The 23,001-nt window shown below is 53.0% G+C and overlaps 8 protein-coding genes across 8 annotated transcripts; 6 read left to right on the forward strand and 2 right to left on the reverse strand.

Moving 5' to 3' along the window:
* Positions 1 to 2,367: 2,367 nt before the first annotated feature.
* STEHIDRAFT_120722 (Dbl-like domain-containing protein) lies at positions 2,368 to 7,606 on the forward strand. The gene is made up of 4 exons (XM_007303070.1): positions 2,368 to 3,509; positions 3,614 to 4,234; positions 4,323 to 5,388; positions 5,562 to 7,606. The coding sequence occupies exons 1-4, from the start codon at positions 3,084 to 3,086 to the stop codon at positions 7,313 to 7,315; spliced, it is 3,867 nt and encodes a 1,288-aa protein (XP_007303132.1). The 5' UTR covers positions 2,368 to 3,083; the 3' UTR covers positions 7,316 to 7,606.
* A 928-nt stretch (positions 7,607 to 8,534) lies between these two features.
* On the forward strand, positions 8,535 to 9,005 carry STEHIDRAFT_54256 (uncharacterized protein; the record flags this gene model as incomplete). Its single annotated transcript, XM_007302257.1, has 2 exons — positions 8,535 to 8,839; positions 8,903 to 9,005. 2 exons carry the CDS (start codon positions 8,535 to 8,537, stop codon positions 9,003 to 9,005), a joined length of 408 nt encoding a protein of 135 aa, XP_007302319.1.
* A 328-nt stretch (positions 9,006 to 9,333) lies between these two features.
* STEHIDRAFT_120725 (t-SNARE) lies at positions 9,334 to 11,155 on the forward strand. The gene is made up of 7 exons (XM_007303071.1): positions 9,334 to 9,719; positions 9,791 to 9,907; positions 9,963 to 10,317; positions 10,378 to 10,460; positions 10,527 to 10,646; positions 10,721 to 10,806; positions 10,884 to 11,155. Exons 1-7 carry the CDS (start codon positions 9,690 to 9,692, stop codon positions 11,023 to 11,025), a joined length of 933 nt encoding a protein of 310 aa, XP_007303133.1. The 5' UTR covers positions 9,334 to 9,689; the 3' UTR covers positions 11,026 to 11,155.
* Positions 11,156 to 11,423: 268 nt separating this feature from the next.
* STEHIDRAFT_130494 (vacuolar protein sorting-associated protein 28) lies at positions 11,424 to 12,355 on the forward strand (the record flags this gene model as incomplete). Its single annotated transcript, XM_007303072.1, has 6 exons — positions 11,424 to 11,578; positions 11,639 to 11,741; positions 11,801 to 11,911; positions 11,966 to 12,108; positions 12,168 to 12,228; positions 12,284 to 12,355. The coding sequence occupies 6 exons, from the start codon at positions 11,424 to 11,426 to the stop codon at positions 12,353 to 12,355; spliced, it is 645 nt and encodes a 214-aa protein (XP_007303134.1).
* Positions 12,356 to 12,615: 260 nt separating this feature from the next.
* On the reverse strand, positions 12,616 to 14,019 carry STEHIDRAFT_155935 (NADH:flavin oxidoreductase/NADH oxidase; the record flags this gene model as incomplete). Its single annotated transcript, XM_007303073.1, has 5 exons — positions 12,616 to 12,786; positions 12,846 to 13,117; positions 13,188 to 13,623; positions 13,688 to 13,770; positions 13,845 to 14,019. 5 exons carry the CDS (start codon positions 14,017 to 14,019, stop codon positions 12,616 to 12,618), a joined length of 1,137 nt encoding a protein of 378 aa, XP_007303135.1.
* Positions 14,020 to 14,801: 782 nt separating this feature from the next.
* Positions 14,802 to 15,844, reverse strand: STEHIDRAFT_138832 (uncharacterized protein; the record flags this gene model as incomplete). The annotated part of the gene is made up of 3 exons (XM_007303074.1): positions 14,802 to 15,313; positions 15,394 to 15,715; positions 15,774 to 15,844. 3 exons carry the CDS (start codon positions 15,842 to 15,844, stop codon positions 15,086 to 15,088), a joined length of 621 nt encoding a protein of 206 aa, XP_007303136.1. The 3' UTR covers positions 14,802 to 15,085.
* A 217-nt stretch (positions 15,845 to 16,061) lies between these two features.
* STEHIDRAFT_167843 (RNI-like protein) lies at positions 16,062 to 19,753 on the forward strand (the record flags this gene model as incomplete). Its single annotated transcript, XM_007303075.1, has 3 exons — positions 16,062 to 17,391; positions 17,447 to 17,733; positions 17,789 to 19,753. The coding sequence occupies 3 exons, from the start codon at positions 16,062 to 16,064 to the stop codon at positions 19,355 to 19,357; spliced, it is 3,186 nt and encodes a 1,061-aa protein (XP_007303137.1). The 3' UTR covers positions 19,358 to 19,753.
* Positions 19,754 to 21,512: 1,759 nt separating this feature from the next.
* STEHIDRAFT_155938 (uncharacterized protein) lies at positions 21,513 to 22,831 on the forward strand (the record flags this gene model as incomplete). The annotated part of the gene is made up of 7 exons (XM_007303076.1): positions 21,513 to 21,580; positions 21,658 to 21,845; positions 21,905 to 22,009; positions 22,097 to 22,108; positions 22,179 to 22,200; positions 22,317 to 22,447; positions 22,536 to 22,831. The coding sequence occupies 7 exons, from the start codon at positions 21,513 to 21,515 to the stop codon at positions 22,829 to 22,831; spliced, it is 822 nt and encodes a 273-aa protein (XP_007303138.1).
* Positions 22,832 to 23,001: the final 170 nt, after the last annotated feature.

Below are 23,001 nucleotides of genomic sequence, written 5' to 3' on the forward strand. Positions count from 1 at the left end.
GAGGACAGCTTAATCTTGTCTACCCAGCCGACCCGCGCTCCGTGCGACTCCAAGTTCACATACTTGCATCTGCCATACAGTCATTCATGCATACATCCAGCCGGTAAGAAACATTCCAGTACGGTTGTCAAAGCTGATTTCTGTCTGGCACAGTCGCTTTATCACCGTGTGGCGACAATGGAATGTTGCCACCGCCACATATGCTGAAGGTCAAGTCTTCCTCAGAGTCAAGCTCGACGGCTCTGTGCACTGGGGTAAGTTCGTTGGCTTGACGATTGGGAAGTTGCGCAGCGGAATGCAGGTTGTTGTATGTCTGGCCTGACAGTTTTCCGTGGCGTCCTCTCCATCCCTCCTTTTGTAAACTTCTCAAGAACTTCTTCAGGATTCTTACTTCAGGTCGCCGCCAAATCCACTTGGACCTCTTCCTGGGATAGGCTAGCAAGTTAGACCCAGGCTGACAAGATTGGTCGAACACCCGATGCTTGCTCGCACGCAATATATCGCAAAGTGGAGGCCACGTTCGATAGCCGCACGCAGTACGAAAAGAAATGTGCAACATTGTTCCAGTCATGATCTCTGGCAGGAACCTGCCACCTCCGACTCCCTCGACGAGCGCTTCACGCTGGGTCCTCTGGCCATTCATATTATTACCACACTCACTCGCGCAACGTTCCTCGATCTTGAATATTTGTTCCCTGTTCTTCGGATCTCGAAATCCCCCTCGCACGCTCGAACGTTCACTCGCACACCGCTCGTCGTGCCTGAGACGATGCCCTTATTCCTGTGCCTCTGAGGAAAAAGAACTCAAAAAGCCTGGACATCTCCCGAATCCCACCGGCGGCTTCCCCAGGTTCGTTTTCGCAGCGTGGTCATGGAGGTGACCAATTGCAACCACATAAAGTATTTCCGGCCCCGATGCCCCGAGCCCCGATGTAACATGTTTTCTGTGGTTGATTCCAAACCCGGGGCGCCGAATGTTCAAGTTGACGTTGACATCGGCAGTTGCGAGCTGCTTAGGGCCGCTCGGATGCGATGCACGTCAATGCAAAGCGCGCGAGAAGACGCCGTTGAGAGGGATGGTGGCGACTGCCTGCATCAACATCCTTGCAGAAGCATCCTAGTCCCAGGCTGGCACTCATGCAGAAATAGAGCATTCAAGAAGACCCATTGCAGCCACACCGGCATGGAGGAACTCCAGCTCGGAAAGTCAAGAGAACATTGGAGAAGAGTGTACATGGGTTTGGATCAAGGTCATACGAATGCTTGAAACAGGTGTGTGGGACGTGTCGACGACATAATTATATAACTGAATTGACAATGTGACTGTGGAGCGAAACAGATAGGGTTGTCCCGTGGGGAGATGCGGTTGACGCCGAACGAACGATATTCCGAGCGTGAGGATTGAGCCCGTTGTGAGCGGGAGGACCAGAGAGGGCGTCAGGTGCAAGTGCGAAGGCGCATCAAGCTATCTATAATGGGATCCTGTTTGGCGATTCGTCTGCTCGAAGGAGATGTTCGTGCGAGTCATGACGACAGCCATGACGGTTTGAGAGAAGTTGGGGATGTGAAACGAGCAGAGCATGGGTTTCGGATTGTCTTTCTGCAGGTGTGGATGAGGTATTTTGGAGACTACAATGTGCGCATTACGATTGTGGTGGCCAGGAGCGTGTACGGATTTGGACTGGATGCAAGGAGGAAGATAGGGAACGGGACAGGAATAGCGTGCATTGAATGGATCGCATGAGAACACACGTTTGTATGTTTGGAAGCGGGCGATAGATGGTGGAAATTTGAATTCGGATAGCGAAGTGCTGCAAGAGCGCCCTGCATTGGGCGGGCAGCGAACTCAATTCAGGACTTCTGCCGGGTGGATAAGACGGTTGAGAACGCGGAGTGTCCCCGGAATCGACCTTGCTGTCTGCACTGTGCCATAGACGGTGCTTTCAATACCCGGTGGGCGATCGATCGTGAACGTTCTACAGAGTCATATACCACCTCTCGATTCCATACACGCCGGCGACCGAGCAGCGACCGTTCGAGATTCAAAGAGTCGTGCAGGCTGCGCCTTTCGTCCCTGTCCTCTCCCCCCGCTGTTCCCTTCGCCCCTCCCCCTTCGTTCACGACCATACGTCTCTGCTGTGACGACGGCGAGGACAAGAGCACGCCAGGTGACGTGACGCCCGATCTTGCTTGCTCGGAAACGGTGCACTTACCTTCCGAAGGTGACAGCTTCGCCGCATCAACGACCCGCTCGGGCCAGGAGTTGACAGCCAAGCCCCTCTACGAGCGTCGACGGAGTTGCATATCGAACCCAGAATATTATGAGCGGGAGTGGAGAGGTGTAAGGACGACTGCGAAAATCCTATTTTTATTATCAAACGTTGGTCCCGTCATCGACGATCATATCGGTACTACGCTCGCTGAGATTGATCATATCTAGCACTCTGGACGTGATGACGAGCATCATGGAGGTCCTTTCTCCTCTTCCGCCTTCCCCACCACGCACGTCCCCTCCTGCCGCCACTTCCCCATCTTTCTGGTTCCGCAGCCCCCAAGCCTCGCCCACCCGCTCCCCGCAGCGTTCTGCGCTCTTCGTCCCTCCAGCCCCCGTCCCAACCCCCCCAGTCATCACCTCAGACATTTCTGCGCAGGAAAGCAACCAGCCGAATAACGGGGCAGCTGATGATGTAGACTGTAGCCGGCCTTCTCCAGGCGATCCGCAGGAGGACGGCAGGGAGGGTGCCAACAAAGAACGGCCTCGGGCCAGCTCCTCAAGCGAGTCGGGAAACGTTGATCCCGCGTTGGGGGCATCGTCCTCACTCCAAGCCTACCTCAACACCATCCCTCCCATCTGGCGCGAGGTCCCTCCCACTCCGCCCACCTCCTCCCACAACTCCACCTCGACGTCCGCAGCGTCCCCCGGGGCCCGCCGTCGTGCTCGTGCCTCCGCCGCCTTTGAGCCCTCAAGTCTTTACCACCACAACTCACGCCACTCCTCCAGCGACGACTCGACGGCTTCACAGCCCGCGAACGCCATACTCAACGGCCAGGACGGCGACGAAGACGAGGAACAAAGCGGCGAAATGGGCCCGGGTACGCTGAAAAAGAAGGACTCTCGGCGAAGAATGTCCTACCCCGTACTAGGCACCTCGCCCAGCCCTCCGGATGTCCCCCCGCTGCCCGGACTCCTCACGCACACGAGACCTGATGTTGTTAACGATTCGCCCCAAGGTCCCAGGTCCAAAGTTTCTAAGCCCCGTCATTCGCCAGATCCCGCGCTCGACCTCGCTGTCGAAAGCGCTCAAGCCGAGAAACGACTGTTCCACATCGTGGGCGACGACGTCGGCTCGGACGATGAAGACCATCCAGACACGGAACCGTCTGCCAGGGTAAACGATGAAGAGACGGATCGAAGGGAGAAGATGAAGCTGATTCGACGGTATCATGCACTCACCGAATTGCTAACGACCGAGGTCGGCTACCTGGTTGATCTGAGAGCTCTGGTCAATGTGAGTTCATGCGTACCATCACTCATTGCCAACTCTCCGGGCTGTCTGGTTCGAGTGTCTTGAGTCGAGGCTCATGCAGTCTCGGGCATGGTCTTCCCTTCCAGATATACCTTGAGCAACTGCCTCTCCTCACCACGACCGGTCGCACCCTCTCGTACAACAACTTGTCCCGCTCGTCGACCGCGCACTCATTACGCTCTGCTCGCTCTATCGCCGCAAACCTTTCCCGTCACAACAATCAACAACCTTCTACGCCCACGTCTTACTCCATGTTCGACGCTCACCCTCCAAACTCACCATCGACCCCTCCGACCCCTCTTGCTACGTCATTTCCTCCGTCCACGACCGCGACACGACCGTTTCCAATGACTTCAACATCTTCTCCAGCCACGACAAGGGAATCCAAACATAAGGATAAATCCAATCGCTCACATCCGATCCTCGACACAGAAAATCTTGACGCCATTCGAAGGAACGCAACTCAACTTCTCAATTTTCACGAGGATTTCCTCACCAAGTTACGAACCGCACTTGATCCCGTAGGTTTCCCGATGGTCAGCGAAGAGGACATGAAGAAGGAAAGGTCCAGTGGAGAGATGAGTACGATCTTGGGCCTTGGTGGAGACCTACTCGGAGGAGACTTGTTCTCTCCTGGGGTACAGAGCGGGGTGGTGAGGAAGTTGCAGGATGCAATTGTGGCCGTCACCACCGTATTCACGACGCAGGTCGGTCTCGCTCCTTCTATTACGTGTCTCTGACTCGTCTGACCATCATCGGCATGAACACTTGTCCGCCCTTGTCTTTACACTACAGGCTGCCCTATTCAACATCTATCAAGAGTTTTGTTCCGGTCATTTCGTCGCGATCGACGTGGTCCGTGCGGCTCAGACCCAATTTCCTTCGGAATGGGGAGCATTCGAGACGCGATGCGCGCGCCGTGTAGGCGATATGCTTGCAGGTCTGGAAACGCCTGCCTCTCCGTCAGGTGAGATTGTTGAGGAGAAGGCGAGGGAGGGTCGGAAGCGTAAGAAGTCGGAGAAGGACGAGAAGAGAGGGAGGGAGAAGAGGGAGAAATTGGCGGCAGCGTCGGCCGCGGCCATGAAGAAGAGACGACACTCGATGTCTTCGCTCGCGGTACCCAGTTTCTCGCCACTTTCGCATGCTCCACCGAATGAAGGTCGCGGCCTCTCGCCTGTGCGTTCGAATGCGGATCTGAAGGATGCAGTAGCTGATCATATCGAGGATGCTGAGGAATCGATTGATAGTCATCGCGCGGGCAGTCTGGATATGAAGGAACGTTCAGCAGAGGGCAAGTCGGGGAGGGAGAGAAGGTTGCCCAAGCTGAAATTCAACGACTATATCATCAAGCCCATCCAGCGTCTTTGCAAGTATCCACTCCTTCTCGACGCCATGCTCTCCTCTCCACCAGTCCGAAGTCCGCCTCCGATGTCCTCTTCATCTTCCGGATGCCTCGTCGATCGGGAGTTACCGTTACCCTCTGGGCCGGACGTGGTCGTCGCGAGCGCTACACAGGCGATGCGCCATGTTGCCGCCTTGGTCGACCAATCAAAGCATACGTACGATCAGACTGTGAAGGCTACGACGATCCTGGACAGATACACTACGACGGCACCGTCGTTGCTTTCGTTCTTGAAGACGGCGGGTCCGGTGTCGATGGCAGGCTCTCTGGGCGTCGTGTTTGGGACGGGTCGGAGGCTGAGTGAGATGGGATCCGGACTTCTGAACGCAAAGTATCTGGGCGCGTTCTTATACGAGGCGGGCTATCTGGTACTAGCAAAGGTGTCGAAGGGGAAGTACGAACCGCGGCACTGGTTCACTCTGGCTGGCATGACACTGGATCCTCTGGAGGGCGAGGAAGGTGCGTGTTGAATCTTGCTCAACCTTTCATCTCCCTGCATCTTTCAGTCCGGAGGGACCTCCCTTCTCACCCCACACCACGGCCTGTTATCTCATTGGTCCGCGTGAACTGTGCTGATGGCATGTGCTTGCTTGTCCCTCGCCACGCTTTGACCTCGTGATCTACAATCGTAGCTCTCCTCGGCAAGAACACATTTCGGTTACGCGGACAAGGTCATGAGTTCGAGTTCTCGACGTTTTCGCCAGGCGAGAAGGATATCTGGATGTCGGCGTTCAGGGATGCCCGGGATGCAAGGCCACTGTGGACACCCTCTGAAGCGCCTTCCAGTTTGCATATGGACCCAGGTGTGGGAGAGATGCAACGGGAGTATGAGAGCTCGCCAATGGAATCGATTGCACCCCTTCCGAATATCCAATCCACCTCTGGTGTCGAGATCGAACGTCTGAAGACCGCTCCGACGTCTTACAAGGCCACTCGACCGACTCTGCGAACGGATCCCTCGTTCAAGAGCGAGGCCACCGCGCCGAGTCGCCGTTCGTCTACCGCGTCTGTCATACAGTTCTTCTGCTCCACGCCAGACTCCAGCGTTCGCGTCGATTGGCCTTCGAAGGAGTCATGGGCGCAAGTCGAGCGCGATATAGGCGATGTGATCAATGCCGATCTGCAAGCTGCTCGAGCGGTGGCGGAGGCGCTGGGGCAAGTCTCACCGGATAGGCCAAAGCAGTATTTGGGCCCGACGACTTCTGGGGTGGGGATAGCGGGCGCGATGGGTGTTGCTGCGCGCAACAAGTTGACGAAGCGCGAGAGCGTGCTCGTTAAGAGGCGGAAGAGCAATATGGATTTCCAGGCCGAAGAGCCTCCTGTGCCGCCCCTTCCGGCTTCGGTGTCGGCGAACATGACGAGCAAGCCAGGCAAGAAGGCGAAGAACAGGAAGCCGCCGAAACTTCAGGCCGTGGATATCTTCAGCGCCAACGCTGGTCCTGATAGTGTCGATGACGGCGGTATTGTCGTTCAGAGTCCAGAAAATACGCCAGACTCGCCGACTTTGCTGTCTCAGTGTTCTTGTACTGACGCTTCGCATGGCGGCTCCAGTTCTGTCAGCCCGGCCGTGGAGACACATCCCCGCCCAGGACGGGTTAACTCAGACGCAAGTTACGACATTGTGAACGTGCACGCTGTGGAGAGTTACAAGCCTCAACGTTCGCGATCCATGATCGACAACGTCCGTGGATTCTTCCAACAAACGAACGTACCTCTTGCGCGCACCGTCTCTATCTCTCGTCTTCCGTCACCGTTCACACCGATTACTGGCCCAGACACTATACCCCAGAGACCTGCCGCTTCGAGCACACCGACGATGGAGACTGTCCGACGCAAGTGGCGTCAGTCGATCAGACGTCGAGTCGGTAGCGACTCGAGGATATCTTCTGCCGAGCACCCTACTGCTTCGACGTCAGAGCCTCTTCTACCTGCGCGCCCTACTCCGCTGGAGACTATACACTCTCCCGGTGATGAGCTACAGGGCTTGGATGGAATCATGACTCCAAGGGCTAATGGTCCACAATTCAACGACTACATGACACGTCCGCGGATGGCAGGAGAACATTCTCGACATACTTGGGATCTCAGCGACTTCCCCGTGGCCCGGAGTTTCTCGCCGAGTCACAGCGAAAGCTTTACGACGATGATGGCCTCTGCACACCCTCTCGTTTCGTCCCCCGACGAAGTTGAGCTTCACAGTACGGAGCGAGCAAGTTCACCCGGTCATACACTCCCTTCACCATTGTTCGCACCGCCCTCACTCCCACCACCATTGACACCCCCTTCCACGTTGTTCTCTTCGACAGCGAAGAGGCCGAGCTCGAGTTCGAAGTTGATGAGTTTTCTCACGTTTTCGCGTTCGCCGTCGGATGACCCCGAGTCGTGATTCGAACGCATCGATATAGTTTCTTCTCCCTATACATAGACGCTTGAACATACTAATATTATTCCTGTGCATCATCACTCATGGCTTTTCACCTGTACAAACTCCCCCAGTCATATATTTCCTGCATCTCTCCCCATTTGCATCTGATCGCCGCATATACGCACAGATTCAGCACCTACATTACTTGTCACAGTTTATTCTATGCGATAGTACCCTCTTCTTTTCTCTGTCTCGCACCATTGATGCCGTCGATCCATCTCACCATACATCTGCGTACCCCACACATCTACCCACATACACACACACACACACACACACACACACACACACACACACACACATCCCCGTCTGCGAAGCATCATCTTATCGACTCTTATATTTGATCGACCTTGTACGTTCAGTCTGTCTTGTTCCGTCGCTTCTTATTGCCCTTCTTGTCTTATTCCGTCCCCGCACGGCCCCATATTGTCGTCTCATCCCATATCCCATATCGGCTCGTCCTGCCTCGTTGTCTGCCTGTCCATATTCTCGATCCGATAGTCTGTTCCTGTGTGTACGTTTATTTCAGTTTACGACGATATTTGATTATGAGCCTCTGTCTGTGTCTGTCTAGGGTACGATCCGTCTCTGCCCCTGCCCGCATCGTTTCATTTTTGTTTCCTCCTTTCTTACTCTTTTTCACTCTCTCGCTGCTCGTCTTGTTCTTTCTCGGCATGTATCCAGATACCCCTCTTTGTACCTTTTCCTTTCTACCCGAATGACCAGTCTCCACGGCCGTTGTTCCCGAGAGTAGTTCGATGTTCCAGTGCCAGTGGCCAGCTCTGTCTCTTTTTTTCTTTGGGTTTGGGTCGTAGTACTAGTTGCGTCCAGGTCCGGAGGTCGTGATGTTTGACACTGGTCTCGAATCTCGATACGATTTCATTGCACATATCACGTGGATACGTTCATGTCTGTATATAATGTATTTCTATATACAGCGTTGGGTCTCCCAAAGTTGGTGGTCGTTGGACCATGCTATCTGCTGTTATATACGCGGGATCGAGGTGTGTGGCCCACCATTTCGTGTGTTCGTTCTTACTCGGCAATTTCCTGCCGCCGGAGTTCAAACTGACGCGTCGACGCCACATAACCACGTCGCGAAACTTGAAGTTGTTTCTGCTATGTACTTGAACCCGAACCGAGACCCATCGTTGCCTAGTATCTCATCTTCAACTCAAAAATGACTGGCTCAACCGGCTCTACTACCTCTACATCTGGATCAGGCTCTACACCCACCCCAACCGCTTCCACCAGCACAATCACACCAGCAACCTACGCGCCTACACCAAAACCGTCTAACCTCGGTGGAGGAACACATACCACTACGACCGGCACGCTTTCCTCTTCTTCTCTGCATGCTGCACCAGTATCACCGCCGCCATCCAATAGTCGCATTCCCGTGACACCGGCGGTGCTGAGAGCTATATTCGCGTCGTCGCGCTCGCCACGCGAGGAGAGGTCGTTGTCGCGCGTGGCGTTCTTTCGGTGGGTTTTTGTACTTGGACGCGTTTCCTTGGACTTGTTTGTGTTCTTACGCGCCTGTGTAAGGTTTACGGGGTTCGTGATCAGCTGTTTGGCGATTAGCTTGGCTGCGAACCGTGGTCGAGGGATTCGAAGTGGTGCCGCGCTTTTGGGCGTGGGTGTCGTATAGTGAAGCTGCCTTCATCAGGAAGTCAAGCTTGGTGCTTGGGTATATCAGGATACATCATATTCTTTGCTACCCATCAGAGACATTTGGTTGAGTAGGTTTGTTCGAGTGTGGCGCAATAGCTTGTTGGCAAGAGTTGTAGGTTCTCTGCAGCCGCGGAACGGGCCGAAACGAAATGGTCCCGCGACATCGATACATTCCAAGACTGCAACTCTTCAAGCTTCAAGCTTCCACCCTAAGTGAGTTACCATTAGTTCCTGCACAAGGCACTGTCAAACTCGCATGTCGACAGAAAGCCCAATAACTCATACTTGTTTACGACGGCCTACAGTAAAATAGTACCAGCTTATGCCTATCCATCAACATGGTGCACTGCGGACGATGCTCTGCACGGTGAAGCGATGCCGTTGTGTACAGATACTACGTACTCTCTGAGGGAGGGATACCCCAAGGCTATTCGGGGCGCTGCTGGTGGTGTGTTGATCGCATCGTTTTGGCATGCTGACTGTCAGGATATATGACTGATATATATAAAGGCTGCCTGGTGCCCACGCTCAATTGAGCGACGTCGGCGCTCCCTCTCTCTATCACTGCCTCTTACGCCAGCTGGCGGTCTGTTATTGCTCATCGCTCACGAACGAAAAGAACTGCGTTTACGCTCTTCTTTATAGCTAGTACCTTCAGAAGATGGCGCACGACCGCCTTGCACAACTCAGGGTACGTGGACCGGCATCATCTCATGATATGTTTGGCCACACCACAACTCATGTTCACGTGTGCTCTTGCAGTCTCAGCGTAGCGCAGGCGGTATGTCTCCCACGAGCGCAGAACAATACGAGATGAACGTACCGATGCTTCACAATCCCGGTGGAAACCTACAGACAATGGGGCTCTTCAATGCTGAGGTGTGTCCCGTCGTCTCAGTGAAGGTTGGACAACTCGTTACTTATGATCTGATAGGTCGACTCTATCCTGGCTGGAATTGCCACTTTCAGTAGCACGGTCTCCCAAATATCTACTCTACACCAACGCTCCCTTGCCACTGTAGTTAGTTCTGATGACACGTCAACCGAGACAATAACAGCACTCACACAATCAGCTCGATCACAATCAAATGATCTCGCCAGACGTGTCGAACTCTTATTTGGCTCTATCTCGAGGGGGTTTGGCGGTACTGATGCGGAGAAGAGTATGAGGAGGAACAGGGCGGGGCTTGTGAAGAAGAAGCTGATGGACACTGTTTCGGAATTCCAGCAGGTAGAAAAGCAGAATAGGACAAGGACAAGGGATCGAGTGGAGAGACAGATACGAATAGGTGAGTATATGATTTATCTCCAACGCTCGGACGGCATTGTCATTGATATTGTGGCCTTAGTGAAACCTGACGCCACCTCCGAAGAGATCAGTGCAGTCGTGAACAGCGATGACAATGCTGCTGCGCAGATCTTCTCTATGGCTGTGAGCCTGGTTGACATCTCTTGATCCGTTCGTGTGGACTGACCAGATACTTGTCGATAAACTCAGAACCCTATCACGGGTCGTTATTCTGATTCGCTTGCCAATTACCATGAAATTCAAGGGCGACAAGCTGAACTGAAACGGCTTGAACAGACCATGGCAGAATTGGCACAGATGTTCATTGACGTGCGTAGTTTTTGCGGCCTCTCAGTATCGGCGAGAATAACACTAATTCGATCATGTGTTCTTTGGTGTGACAGCTCGGGCGACTGGTGGAAGATCAGGACGAGGCTTTCGACGTTATCAATGACAACGCCTCTGACGTCGAGAAGAATGTCGAGAAAGGGTAAGCATTTGTATTGCCTTCGGTTATTGTTAGTCTTTGTCGTATCATCTTCGATGCTAATGTAGTATGTTCTTCAGTGACGAACAACTGACTACAGCCGTGCGCATCGCAAGAGCGGTCAGAAAGAAGAAACAGTGGTGTTTCATCCTTGCAGTCATTATCATCATCATCCTTGTGTTCGTTATACTTTATGCTACTCATGTTATAGGGCCAAAGTAGTAGTTGACCTCGCTGGTCACTTCCGTGTTGTGTGCTGGGGTATTCGTAGAGAACATTCAGGACGTTCGCGTTATGGACTCGGACTGGACTATGTAGACTAAGGGACCACATATACTCGGGATTGGACCTGACCCTCTGTATTTTACTCTACGGTATATTAGTACTAATGTTTCGCTTTGCCATGATATGAACCCTAGTGTATTGTCGTCAAAGCTATATGCGAGTCTTCAAGGAAGGCGGAGATGGGATGGTTGGGCCACACGTGAAGTGGCGTTGAACGCGAATAGAAGCTCGTTCGCACGCCTGCTTACAGCCACCCATCATGCACGTCGAGTGAACGCTTGAGATACCTGACTACTACCTTGGGTCTTGCGATCTCTAACCTTACCTGATATACCATGCCTGCGCCTCTCTCACTAGACGAAGAAGCTCGGCTCTATACGACCAATGCTGAACGCGAGAAATACGAGTCCCTCGCCACACTGTATGGAATCATAGTCGCACTCGATTATCTCGAGCGAGCGTACGTCCGTGATTCAGTCACCGCTGCCGAGTGAGCATCACACTCTGTCTCCCTGTGGACCTCTGAGAAAACTAATCTGGGATGGAAGAGGTACTCGCCAGCATGCACGCGGCTGCTCTCTCAGTATAAGACCATGTTGAAGTTAGTGGGCGATGATGTGCCCAGTGTAGAGGCTTTCATGTCGCGATATCGAGTGCGTTCTACACATTATATTACTTGCTATAGCGATTAATCGTCTTCAAATGGTACTAGATGGATCACCCTGCTGCCCTTCACCGTCTGAAGGTAGGCGTCCCCGCCACAATAGAGCATTCGAGTGAGGCCGGTCCCGAGACAGGGAAATGGGTGGCCGAAACCACGCAGGTACGTCTTATCTCCAACTTGTACGAGGGAGGTTGGCCCAATCATCTCTTGCAGAGCTTTATCACCTTCATGGACGCACTCAAGCTTCGCCTCCGTGCTAAAGATCAACTACATCCCATCCTGCAAGAGCTGGTCACCGGATACGCCAGATTCAAGGGTAGCAAAGACTGGGAGGGGCGTAGTAAGATGGTTGGATGGTGCGTTTGCGGAGAAATGTTGTCCGTTCCTACTCTGGCTGGGCTAACTCAGACGACAGGCTGATCACACTGAACGCGATGAAAGCGTCTGAGGAGATCACAGAGGAACAGTCACGACAGGTTCACTTTCCAGCCATGCCTTTGAAAACGTCTCATGACTGACGCTTCCCCAAAGTTGTTGTTTGATGTCGACCACGCGTATGCTGAGTTCTTTAGGAGTTTGAGTGGGAAAGAGGACTCGTCGTGACCCTTGTCTCCAGCCAGCAATCAGATCCGTGACCATATATACGTTACCCTGCCCAGTCTATGAATGGAGCTGAATTATTTATCTCATAGGCTGCACTCTAGTTGACTTCTTGGTGCGTTCTTTGATCTCGTCCGTCCACCAGAAGCTCTAAACCAGTCGATAAATTAGAATAAAGACTACAGAGTTGTGTTATTAAAAGAAACAACGATGCTTGTCTACGGTCTGGCCAGTCCGTTTCAACTCTATGTGTAAAGTATCCATTAAGCCACAGGAATTGCTTCCGCAGAAACCAATTGCTCGTCCTTCTCCTTGGCCTCGTCATAGAAAGGATAGTCGATATATCCAGCGGCGACATCTCCCGGGACGTAAAATGTCGGGCGGTCGTACTTGTTGAGCGGCAGTTTCTCGCGGAACCGGCGAGGGAGATCGGGCTATATGCACAGCGAACGTTTTAACTCGTGCGCTGTACACTGAAGAGATGACAACTTACGTTCGCGATGAAATGTCTCCCAAGGGCGACCAGCCCGCCTTTCTCCTCGACCGTCTGGATAGCATCCTCCCGCCCAAATCCTCCAGCAGCGATGTAAGCCTCAGAGCCCCATATCTTGCGAAGGAAGTCGTTGTTCTCCTTGGGCGCCACGTCCAGAGTGGAGTCACGTTCAACTCGAGGCTCGACGACGTGAAGATAGCTGAGGGCTGGATAGAGGTCACGGATGCGCGTGATCAGATAGGTAAAGGTGGAGGTGATCTCTTCCGAAGCATCTACATGGTTAGGTGATAATATAGGTGTTAGTCCCGAGATACAAGGGAAAGGAACAGGATTGAGACTGACTGTTTGATTGCAGCCAAGGACTAATCCTGAACCCGACCTTGTTCTGTCCGACAGCCTTCACCACCGCCTCCACGACCTCCAATGCAAACTTACTCCTCCCCTCCGCACTCCCACCATACTCATCCGTCCTGTTATTCGAAGCGCTTCTCAAAAACTGGTGGATCAACAATCCATTCGCGCCATGCACCTCGACTCCATCGAACCCCGCGCCTTCGACCGCGTTCTTCGCCGCAGTGGCCCAGAATTGTACATATTCTTTGATCTCGTCGATTGTGAGAGCGCGGGGTGGAGTTGCTTCACGGCCAGGGAAGGGGACGGTGCCGGCACCTACATATGGGAGGCCCTGAGCGCTAAGAACGTCGGGAAGGGCTAGGGAGCCGGCGGCGGCGAGCTGGAGGTAGATGAAGGAGCCTTTGGCATGCACTGCGTCAACGAGCTGGAAACAGGAGAGGTGAACTTGGTGAGCAAATGGGCTCGACGGGTTCGATGACGATATTTACCTTCTTCCAGGCTTTGATCTGCACATCATTGAAAATCCCAGGAACGTTGGGGAAACCAACAGCTTTCGCAGCGACCGAAGTACCTATGGGAATTCAACATAGTCAGACTCCCTTCTATCAAGCGAGGAACAGGCAAGAAAAAAGAAGGGGCACTGACCTTCAGAGATCAAGAAAGTGCCTGGGACTGTGGCCCGCTGCTCGTAGTATTGGACGGTGATATCCAAAGGCGCGCCTTCAGGCGAGTTTCTGAGGCGGGTGCATGGGGCCAAGACTATACGGTGCTGGAGAGTGATATCGCCAAGTTGGATAGGCTTGAAGAGTTTGAATTCCATCGTGGAGGTGGTAGGAATTCTGGATGGTGGATATGCGTAACGACTTGGATGTGGAAAGGCGAGACTGTATGTTATCCTGGTCCCTGGATTGAGCAGTCTTCTTATACTTCGTCTCAAGGCTGTATTCCATGATTATTGACCAAAATCCTGTGCGGCTGTTGGTTGGTTGTGCCTAGACGAAGGCCATAGCTGAATCATCCCTGCGTCGTCGTGAGAATCAGTCTTGATAACACTTGGAGTGAGCACATCGGCAGCTCTTTTACTTACTCATCTATAAAAGACCAATGCTATCGGATGAGCCTCGTGTGATGGTCTGCACCTGCCTCGTGTGATGGACCCGCCGCAGAGACAGGGTCGGAAGCGAATTCTTATTGTGCCGATCTCATAGGAGACGCGTCCAGCCATACTTAAACCGGCATCGTTTTCCGAAGGCGGAGGGCCATTTTATGTGACAGATGGACCAGTGTCCGCCTTACTCAGCCCTCCGACGGGAACGGCCTTGGACGCAATTCACTATATGGAAGTGTAAAAGTACTCGCCAGGGTCACACGAGAGTACACGGAAACACGGATATAGTTTTCGAAACGAGTCAATAGCCTTGTCGTGTCCTCAATTATCTTCGGCCTCAAAGCTAACAAAGGTTGGTCAACCCCTGTGTCAGCGAGTCGCCGAGTTCCAGGAGACTGGCACTAAGAACGGCGCTTTGACTTCGAATGATGCCAGGAGTTGACTGAGTGCGCAGGATTTTACGTAGAGAGATCCAAAGAATGAGATTGGGAGAAGAATTACAACAGGAGCACTGCTCCGATGACCCACAACATACATCAAGAAACTAAAGGGCGGAAATAAACGGTGACACGAACTGAAGCCGCGCCATAATGACACTGAAACCTTGATGTCTGTATAGTAGCGAAGGCAGAGCAGAAAATTATCCAAAGGTCAAGACGAGACATGTTCCGACAGAAAGCCAACGAACCAGAGGCTGACCTATGCTACGGCACAGGCATAAAAGGCGTCTGCTGAAGGGAACCTAACACGATCCAGTTCGAGAAACATCTATGATCGATCATCCTGGACCCTGACTCATAACATCCTCGTCTACTTCTACAGTCCAAGCTGTCGTGTCCGTCGGTACTCCGAGATCGTACGGACTGGAATTTAACTGTATGGAGGAGGGATGAGGAGCTGCCATGGTTGGAGTCGCTGGCATATGAAAGAACGGATCATCTGTGGGTTGAGCTGCTCCTTCAGGCCAAGTGCCATCTCGAAGCCATCCTGCTTGCAGGATTTTGATCTGAAAGCAATAATCTCACAACGTTTAGTTCGAGCCATAAATCTGCAACGAGACGAATAGCAGAGCGAGGGCCAACGCACGACAATATTGAGAGGAAGGGCCTTTTTCAAGCGGCCTCCACCGACGAGGCCCCTCCAGACTTTTGCGAGCCCGACTTCCCATACTTCATCGCTCTCAAGGGCTCCTGGACGAGAAAGAAGGTCTTCGAGTTTAGTGCGGGCAGTATTCGATCGCTGTGGCTCCGAGTCCGAATTTGGGGCAATCGTTGGAGTTGGGTCTCCCGCACTCGGTGGTGTAAGCCAGAGAGCACGCCGAGCTTCAAAATGGTCTAGTCCTGGAGGAGGTAGATTTGCAATAGCACAGAGTAGCTCAAATTGCGTCGGGGAAGGGTCTTGAGAGGCTCTGTGGGAGGAGTGGCTCAGTTGATGGAGTCACGTAAAATAAGAGTGCAAGAACGGACGTTATCGACGATTGTGCCACCGCATCCGTGGGGTGCGGTGAAGTCGGATCTGGTGACCCAGCGGGAAACATCTATTTGGGGTGCGTGGTTGAGTGGAGAAGGAAAGGACGCCACTGAGTCGGGGTGTGGCCGCTGTCTCTTATTTATTGAAGCCTTTACGTACACAATTATTACATAAGGTGGCGGCATTCACACGAGCCTCGCGTCGATCAGATCCAACGCTGTTGTCTTCTGGTGCCAACATCATCTTGCCCTTCGTGTCTATCCCCGTCGTCGTCGTCGTGCGCGATGTACAGGAACAGGTCTCAGTCGTCGTCTTCTCTCTCCGACGTTGAGGACGAAGATCTCAACAAATCCACCTTCTTCGGTGCGACACAAATCTCGTCACCCGCCCAATGGCACTCCCGCCTACACCTTCTGTCCTCTTCCCCACGCACCCCAGCACTCTCCCCCGCATCCCATCTTCCGCCAGAGATCCTTATACACATCCTCAAACATCTGTCGCAGCCATTTGATCTTCATGCTCCTCTTCTTGTTTCACGCGCATGGTGCGAATGTGCTGTCGAACTTCTCTGGCACAAGCCCAGCATCTCAGACTATACTACCCTCATCAAGATCATGCGTGTCCTCGCACGCGACGACCAAACATTCACCTATGCCTCATTTATTCGTCGCCTCAACTTTATTTCCATCGGTTCCGACCTCGCCGACAATGTCTTTCGTCGCCTGGCACAGTGCACGCGCCTTGAGCGCCTCACTCTTGTCAACTGTGCCGCCCTGACAGATGACGCGTTATCAAGCACCATCCCTTTCTTCACCAACCTCGTCGCCATCGATCTATCTGGAGTTTCAGAGGTCACAGATAACACAATCGTTGCTCTGGGAAAGAACTGCCGCAAGCTTCAGGGAATCAACCTTCTCGGATGCAAGAAGGTCACATCCGTCGGCATCCAAGCTCTCGCCGAGCATTGTCCTCTTCTTCGCAGGGTCAAGCTTAGCGGCGTCGAACAATTAACGAATGATCCCGTCACTACACTTTCCAAAGAATGTCCCCTTCTCCTCGAAATCGACCTTAATCACTGCAAACACGTCACCGATGCCGCCGTTCGTGATCTCTGGGTCTATTCCACTCACATGCGGGAGATGCGCCTTTCCCAGTGCGTGGAGCTCACAGACCTCGCCTTCCCCGCGCCGCCACTCGCTCACGAAATAGGCACCACTTCATCCCATCTCCGCGTTCATCCTGGCCAGTCGCACTCTGCGCCACCCAACCCTAATCCATTCCCAAATGCTTCCCTCGTACCGGGCACGCGCACGCCGTTGGAGTTGCCTCCTCTTCGTTTGCACAGATATTTCGAACATCTTCGCATGCTCGATCTGACCAACTGTGCGAACGTAACCGACGAGGCTGTTCATGGTATCGTCTGCTCCGCGCCGAAAATTCGCAACCTTGTTCTCGCGAAGTGTGTACACATCACCGATGCAGCCGTAGAGAGCATCTGCAAGCTCGGAAAGCATCTGCATTACCTACATCTTGGACACGCCAGCGAGATCACGGACAGGTCTGTCAAAACGCTTGCCAGGGCGTGTGGTAGGCTACGCTATATTGACCTTGCTAGTGAGCATCTCCGTTTTCTCCGTGTGTCTAACCAACTGACCGCTTATCGGTACAGATTGTAACCGCCTCACGGATTTGTCAGTTTTCGAGCTTGCCTCCCTTCAAAAGCTTCGTCGGATAGGTCTTGTACGTGTCACCAACCTCACGGATGAGGCGATATACGCTCTTGGCGACCGCCACTCGACCCTCGAACGCGTTCATCTGTCGTATTGTGACCAGATCACGGTCATGGCCATCCACTTCCTGCTGCAAAAGCTCCATAAACTGAATCACCTCAGTCTGACGGGTATACCAAGCTTCAGAAAGGCTGAATTGCAGCAGTTCTGTAGGACGCCACCCGCGGTATGTCTACGATCTCCTTGCCTACCCCAGCTGTCACTGAATTATTCTGTCACAGGAATTTAACTCGAGTCAAAGGTCGGCTTTTTGTGTCTATTCGGGCGACGGCGTCGACAAGCTCCGCCGATATCTTCAGCAACTTTTCAACAGCATCACCGAAGACATCAACCAGACCGAAGATTATGATGGCGACGAGGACGACGGCTATGTTGCTGCCTACAATCACGTCGACCAAGACGACGTAGAAATGGAAACCGAGTTGGAAGCAGATGATGGTGATCTTGACGGGGATGTGGATGGTGCACGTACAGAGGTAGAAGGAGGGTGGACTGAGGGCGGACGCGGCGGGATACGAGGGCGGAACTATGAACCTGATTCCGATGCGGACATTGTCCTACCTACCCTCGCGCATCCGCGTCGACCTAATGATACCGGACGACACCAGTACGAGATCTTACGGCTTTCGAACCCACCAACGAATCGTGGACATCCTCGACCGACTCTTGCTAATGCTCATGCATCTTCGTCTTCGTCTATACCTCGCACTCTCCCGTCTCTTTCAGCACCTCAACCCCAGGCTCACTCGCAGGCCCTCCAGCATCATACGTATACCGCATACCCTGGCTCATCGGTACCTGGACCCTCTGATTATCCCGTCACTTCTCCGCCGCTATGGGATGCAACTCATACTCATGGCGTGTCTACCTCGGCGCCCAACGGATTGCCATCAGGTTCACTATCGCCGACACTCCAGGCGCTTGCTCAGGCAGGTGGTGGACAAAGGCGATTTTTCGGACACGGTGGCAACAGCGCTAGCCAAGGGCAACGTAACGTGTTCACCCCACCCTCGCAGCCGATCTCCACATCGCCAGCTGCGAGTGACGGCAGCGCAGCAACTTTCTTCAGAACCTACGGCAGGCATGGTGGTGCCGCTAGTCCAGGCGCCAATGGGGGCGGAGAAGCGAGAGCTGGTGCTGGCACACCAGACTTGATCTTTGCGGAGGCGGGACATGGGCCAGGAGCTGGCATGGGGGCGTCAGCCGTGGATGGTGCAGGAGGCGAGCCAGGCATCATTGGGAGCGGAAGGCCCGGCCATTCGCATTCTTACTCACAGCCTAATCCCGGGAGGGGCAACTCGAACTCACATACGGTTGTCCATGGCAGAAGTAGAGCGTCTGGTGGCTCAGGCTCGCAGGCCGTGACAGGGCCGTTGACGAGGGCTTTGCAGGAATCTGTGCATGCCGCATTTGCAGGATCTGCTGCAGGTCCGTCATCGATCCCCACAGCGGCAAACGGGAGCGGCGTTGGGAGTGGCGCTGGAGCCCAGAACCCCTCAGTCGATGGACGGGGGCGAAGCATGAAACGGACGTTTAGGAACACGATGAACGCTGTGGAGCAGACTGCTTCGTCGCTCTTTGGTGGTGTGAGGAGACCAGAGGATAGTGGCGAGGGAGTGGCGGCAGTGGCGGCGACTCCGCTGAACCCTGCTCTGCGCGCAGCTCCCATCTACAGTCCGTTCGCGAGCGAGGGTAGAGGTAGCGGGGATGTCTGGATGGGTGTAGGAGATGCTGGTGATGATGATATCATAGGCCACCCTGGCGCGAATGAGAGCGGTGGCAGAGACTGAGCGTGTTCGTACGCTGTTTATACGCATTGGGCCAGGTCAGTGAAGAGGGACTGACGTCTCGCCTACGACATTCTCACGATTCACCTTTTCTCTCTGCATCTTCTGCCTTCCCTCATTGTCTCCGCATCCACACCACGAGCATCCTCCACAATTTTACGACCGTCATCAACTTCCCTCGTTCTCTGCACGTAACTATAATCAAACATAACCCCCAGAGCATCACTGTCCCCTCTTGTCGCAAACTACGTACCAAACTGTTTTTCTTCTCTTTGTCGTAACGTCTTCCGTTGTATCGTCCCTCGAGTTCTCGTTGTATGTACTCTATAGACCAGTCTCCTGTTTGTGATGGACCTTTGCACGGCTACATGTTTGGTTTAGCGAGGTGTACATGACCCGAGCACTGTCTAAACCGTAGTTGTAGAGCCTTTCCGTCTGTTGACACCGTCCATGCTCATCATTATTTTGTCTTGTATACCATTTTGGAATCGAATATCGTGTTGAAGTCAGTATCCCTCGTCTCTTCCACGCGTCCTGCGTCTCATGTAAATCAAGAAATAACAGGTATCATCTATCCGTCTATGCACTGAAGGTGACCTGCAAATCTTGTGCAGATCAGATGAACTCTTTGAGCACTGTCCTTGTGTTGAGCCTTTTACCCGGGTAATTTTCGGCTTTCTCCGTCTCTCACCCGCACCTGGTCGTTGGCGAGATAATCGGCAAACCGATGAAGCTGAAGGTTGAACACCGCCCCCGAACGGAGGTTGTGGACCTCCACCCTCTCTTTACTTCACACAGCTTGCCCCACTCGCGCCGTATCTTGGTTTTCTGCTACTGCCTTGATATAAATGACTCTGCCACGTCTTGTGCAGCCAGCCGTCGGATGAATCGTCGCCCAACTTGGCGGGTAGAGGCTGGCGGCATACTTGCTGCGGCAGCGCAGGGCTATGAACTTCAGTTAGGTCTCAAGATCACCATCTCACCCAAAGATTCGCAGGCCTGGCGCTTGTTTGTCGTCTCTTTGTCCTTTGTTCTTCTTATCAGGCAATCCGGTAGCCTGCGCTTTTGTTCTACTTGGGCCAGGATGTCCATTGCGACGGCGTCATTTCTCGTCCGGTATGAGATTGCATCAGAAGTGTGAGGAATAGAATGCTGATCTGCTACACTCCGACAAGATCCTGTGATTGAAAGGATCGACGTGTCGTTCCCAGGACATTCGTGCTCACCATCACTATACTTTGAAGAAGTACTCTCTACTAGTGTGATGCCTTTTCCACTCTTCCGCTTGTATAACGCCCCGGATTGATTCTTATAAGCTGGAAACGATCGCTCTAGCCTGAATATGCTAGGTTCTGAAATTCTGCTTGTTGGTCGTCTATGTGGCGCGCTGAGTACGATTTACCATGATAAACATCTAACAATTGGGGATAGACGACACAGAAACTCCCCATTCCGTTTCACAGAGCGAATTATCCTTGTTTCACTGAGAAGCCAGCGTTCACGGTCAAACAGTCACTGACCGAAATAAATTGATACACTCGTACACCACCCAGAGGCTCTACTTAACGGATCCCACAAGTATCTAAAGGCTGTCTATCTAATTCCTATCGTGTTTCTTTCAGAACGCCGGACCATACGTTTAACTGACGCCGAAGGATCAGAGAATATCGACAACCTTGTTATCAATCAGGCAAGTGGTCCCTTGCATTGCCCCCAGAAACCAACACCCTAATATTGGCCATGCTTAACGCTGACCATTACCATGTCCTTGCTACCACTACTAGATCTATTCCGCGTTACTTTACAGTGGACAGCTGCGTTCTTGTGTCGCGCTGTATAGGCGTCTACATATCAACTGCAATCGGATCCTTGGCCTTTGTGCTTCGTTTGGCATTCCTTCCTCTCATGGACGGGGATCTCCTCACAGTAGAGCACGGATCAGGGTGAGGACCGAGAGTCTCACTGAATGTGAGGCCACGACCGCTGTGCTACCTCGCACTGAAACTCGAATGTACCGGTATGCATGACCTTTTGTTGGATTGTGGTATGCTTCGAGGACATGTCTGTGCAACTCTGGGTACACGTATAAAACGTAGGAGCAAGGTAGGAGGAGCAGCATCCTCACAGTCTTCTAACTTGTCTTTTCAACCATCCAACAATGTCAGCCATCTACAACGTCGGGCCTTACTGGCAGGGGTATGAAAGAATCAAGAAATTAGTCGTATTGTGAGTGTATTCCCTATACGCTCTCCATCCAGTTTCTGGGTATTTGGTTGCTGAGATCCAAACCTCTGTTTATTCAGCGGTGACTCGTTCAGTCATGTTGGCTACAACCTCCAAGCACCAGCTCCGACGTCTATACGCCCGCTAGGTGTAGCATTCCCGGGCCAGGTAGTAAATGAGCCTGGCCATCCAAACTGGGTCGGACACCTTATCAGGACGCACAGTCATGGGCATGCGAATTTTGTCGTGTGGGATTATGCCGTCCGCGGTACTATATTCTTCAACCTCTCATTTAGGTGTGCAGGAGTTCTAACTTCTCGACCGTAGGTGATACTGCACCTGGCGTCGTACGTCAGATTCGGGAGCAATTCCTCCCTGCTGTAGGGAGACGTCCTAGCTGGGCAAACTGGAAGCCTGATCATACTTTGTTCAGTGAGAACTCCGTCTTCTTCGGTGCCAGTAGTACTTACCGAGCTATACTCACTCCGTTTCGTCTCATTACTCCATTGAATTGAACAGTTACTTGGATCGGTGAGTGGATTTCCCCTACCGGGTTTTGACGCGTACTGATTTACCATCTACCGCGGTCGATTTTGAATAGGAACCAACGATTGCAGATTACTGTGAGTGTCATCTCCGCGTCCGCAACCGCCGGTCTTGCTCTGAGGCTGTGCTATAACACGGACCCATGATCTGGTCAAGCAACCATAGTCGCACGTTATTGATGCTCAGCTTTCAGGTACACCAACGATCGTAGGGAGATCGCAGCGATCATAGCGAACTTATTCGCCGGCGTGGAGGAGCTCTATGCGGCGGGCGCGCGTAACTTCATGTTCGTGGACGTGCCTCCGATGCACCGCTCACCTGTTGGTGAGTAAAAATAACCCTTTTGCGATTTACACCACCGCTTTTTTTGAGTATGTCAGAGCTCACCAATGTCTGTGTTCCGTCGTCGTAGCTCCTCCCGGCGCAGGCAACGAGTACGCGCAGCCTTTCATCAACTGGAACGACGAACTTCGATTGGCCGTCGGTCGATACGCGGCACACCGTCCAGATGCGACGCTCCTTATATTCTCCTCTTGGGCAACATACACCCGCGTCTTGGACCAGCCGGAACGTCATGGATTCGCGAGAGCTGCGACCCAAGTCAGAGGAGGCGAGATATGGTTCGACCATATGCACCCGACGACAAGGATGGCGGACATCATTGCCGGTGATGCTGCTCAATTCTTGCTCAGTGTTCCCCCCGCGTAATGCTCATGGCCAGCGACGAGAATAGTGGACGCGATGCGCCACAACGCATAATCACTCTATTTCGTTCGTCTCTCTTGTATCTTAATTTATTTTCGTTCATTGTCTTGGAGATATTCAAGTTCCTCACCGCTGTATCGTTAGCCCTTATAGACACCTAGACGATAGATATC

The sequence above is a fragment of the Stereum hirsutum genome, assembly GCF_000264905.1.
Source record: "Stereum hirsutum FP-91666 SS1 unplaced genomic scaffold STEHIscaffold_5, whole genome shotgun sequence".
Classification (NCBI taxonomy): domain Eukaryota; kingdom Fungi; phylum Basidiomycota; class Agaricomycetes; order Russulales; family Stereaceae; genus Stereum; species Stereum hirsutum.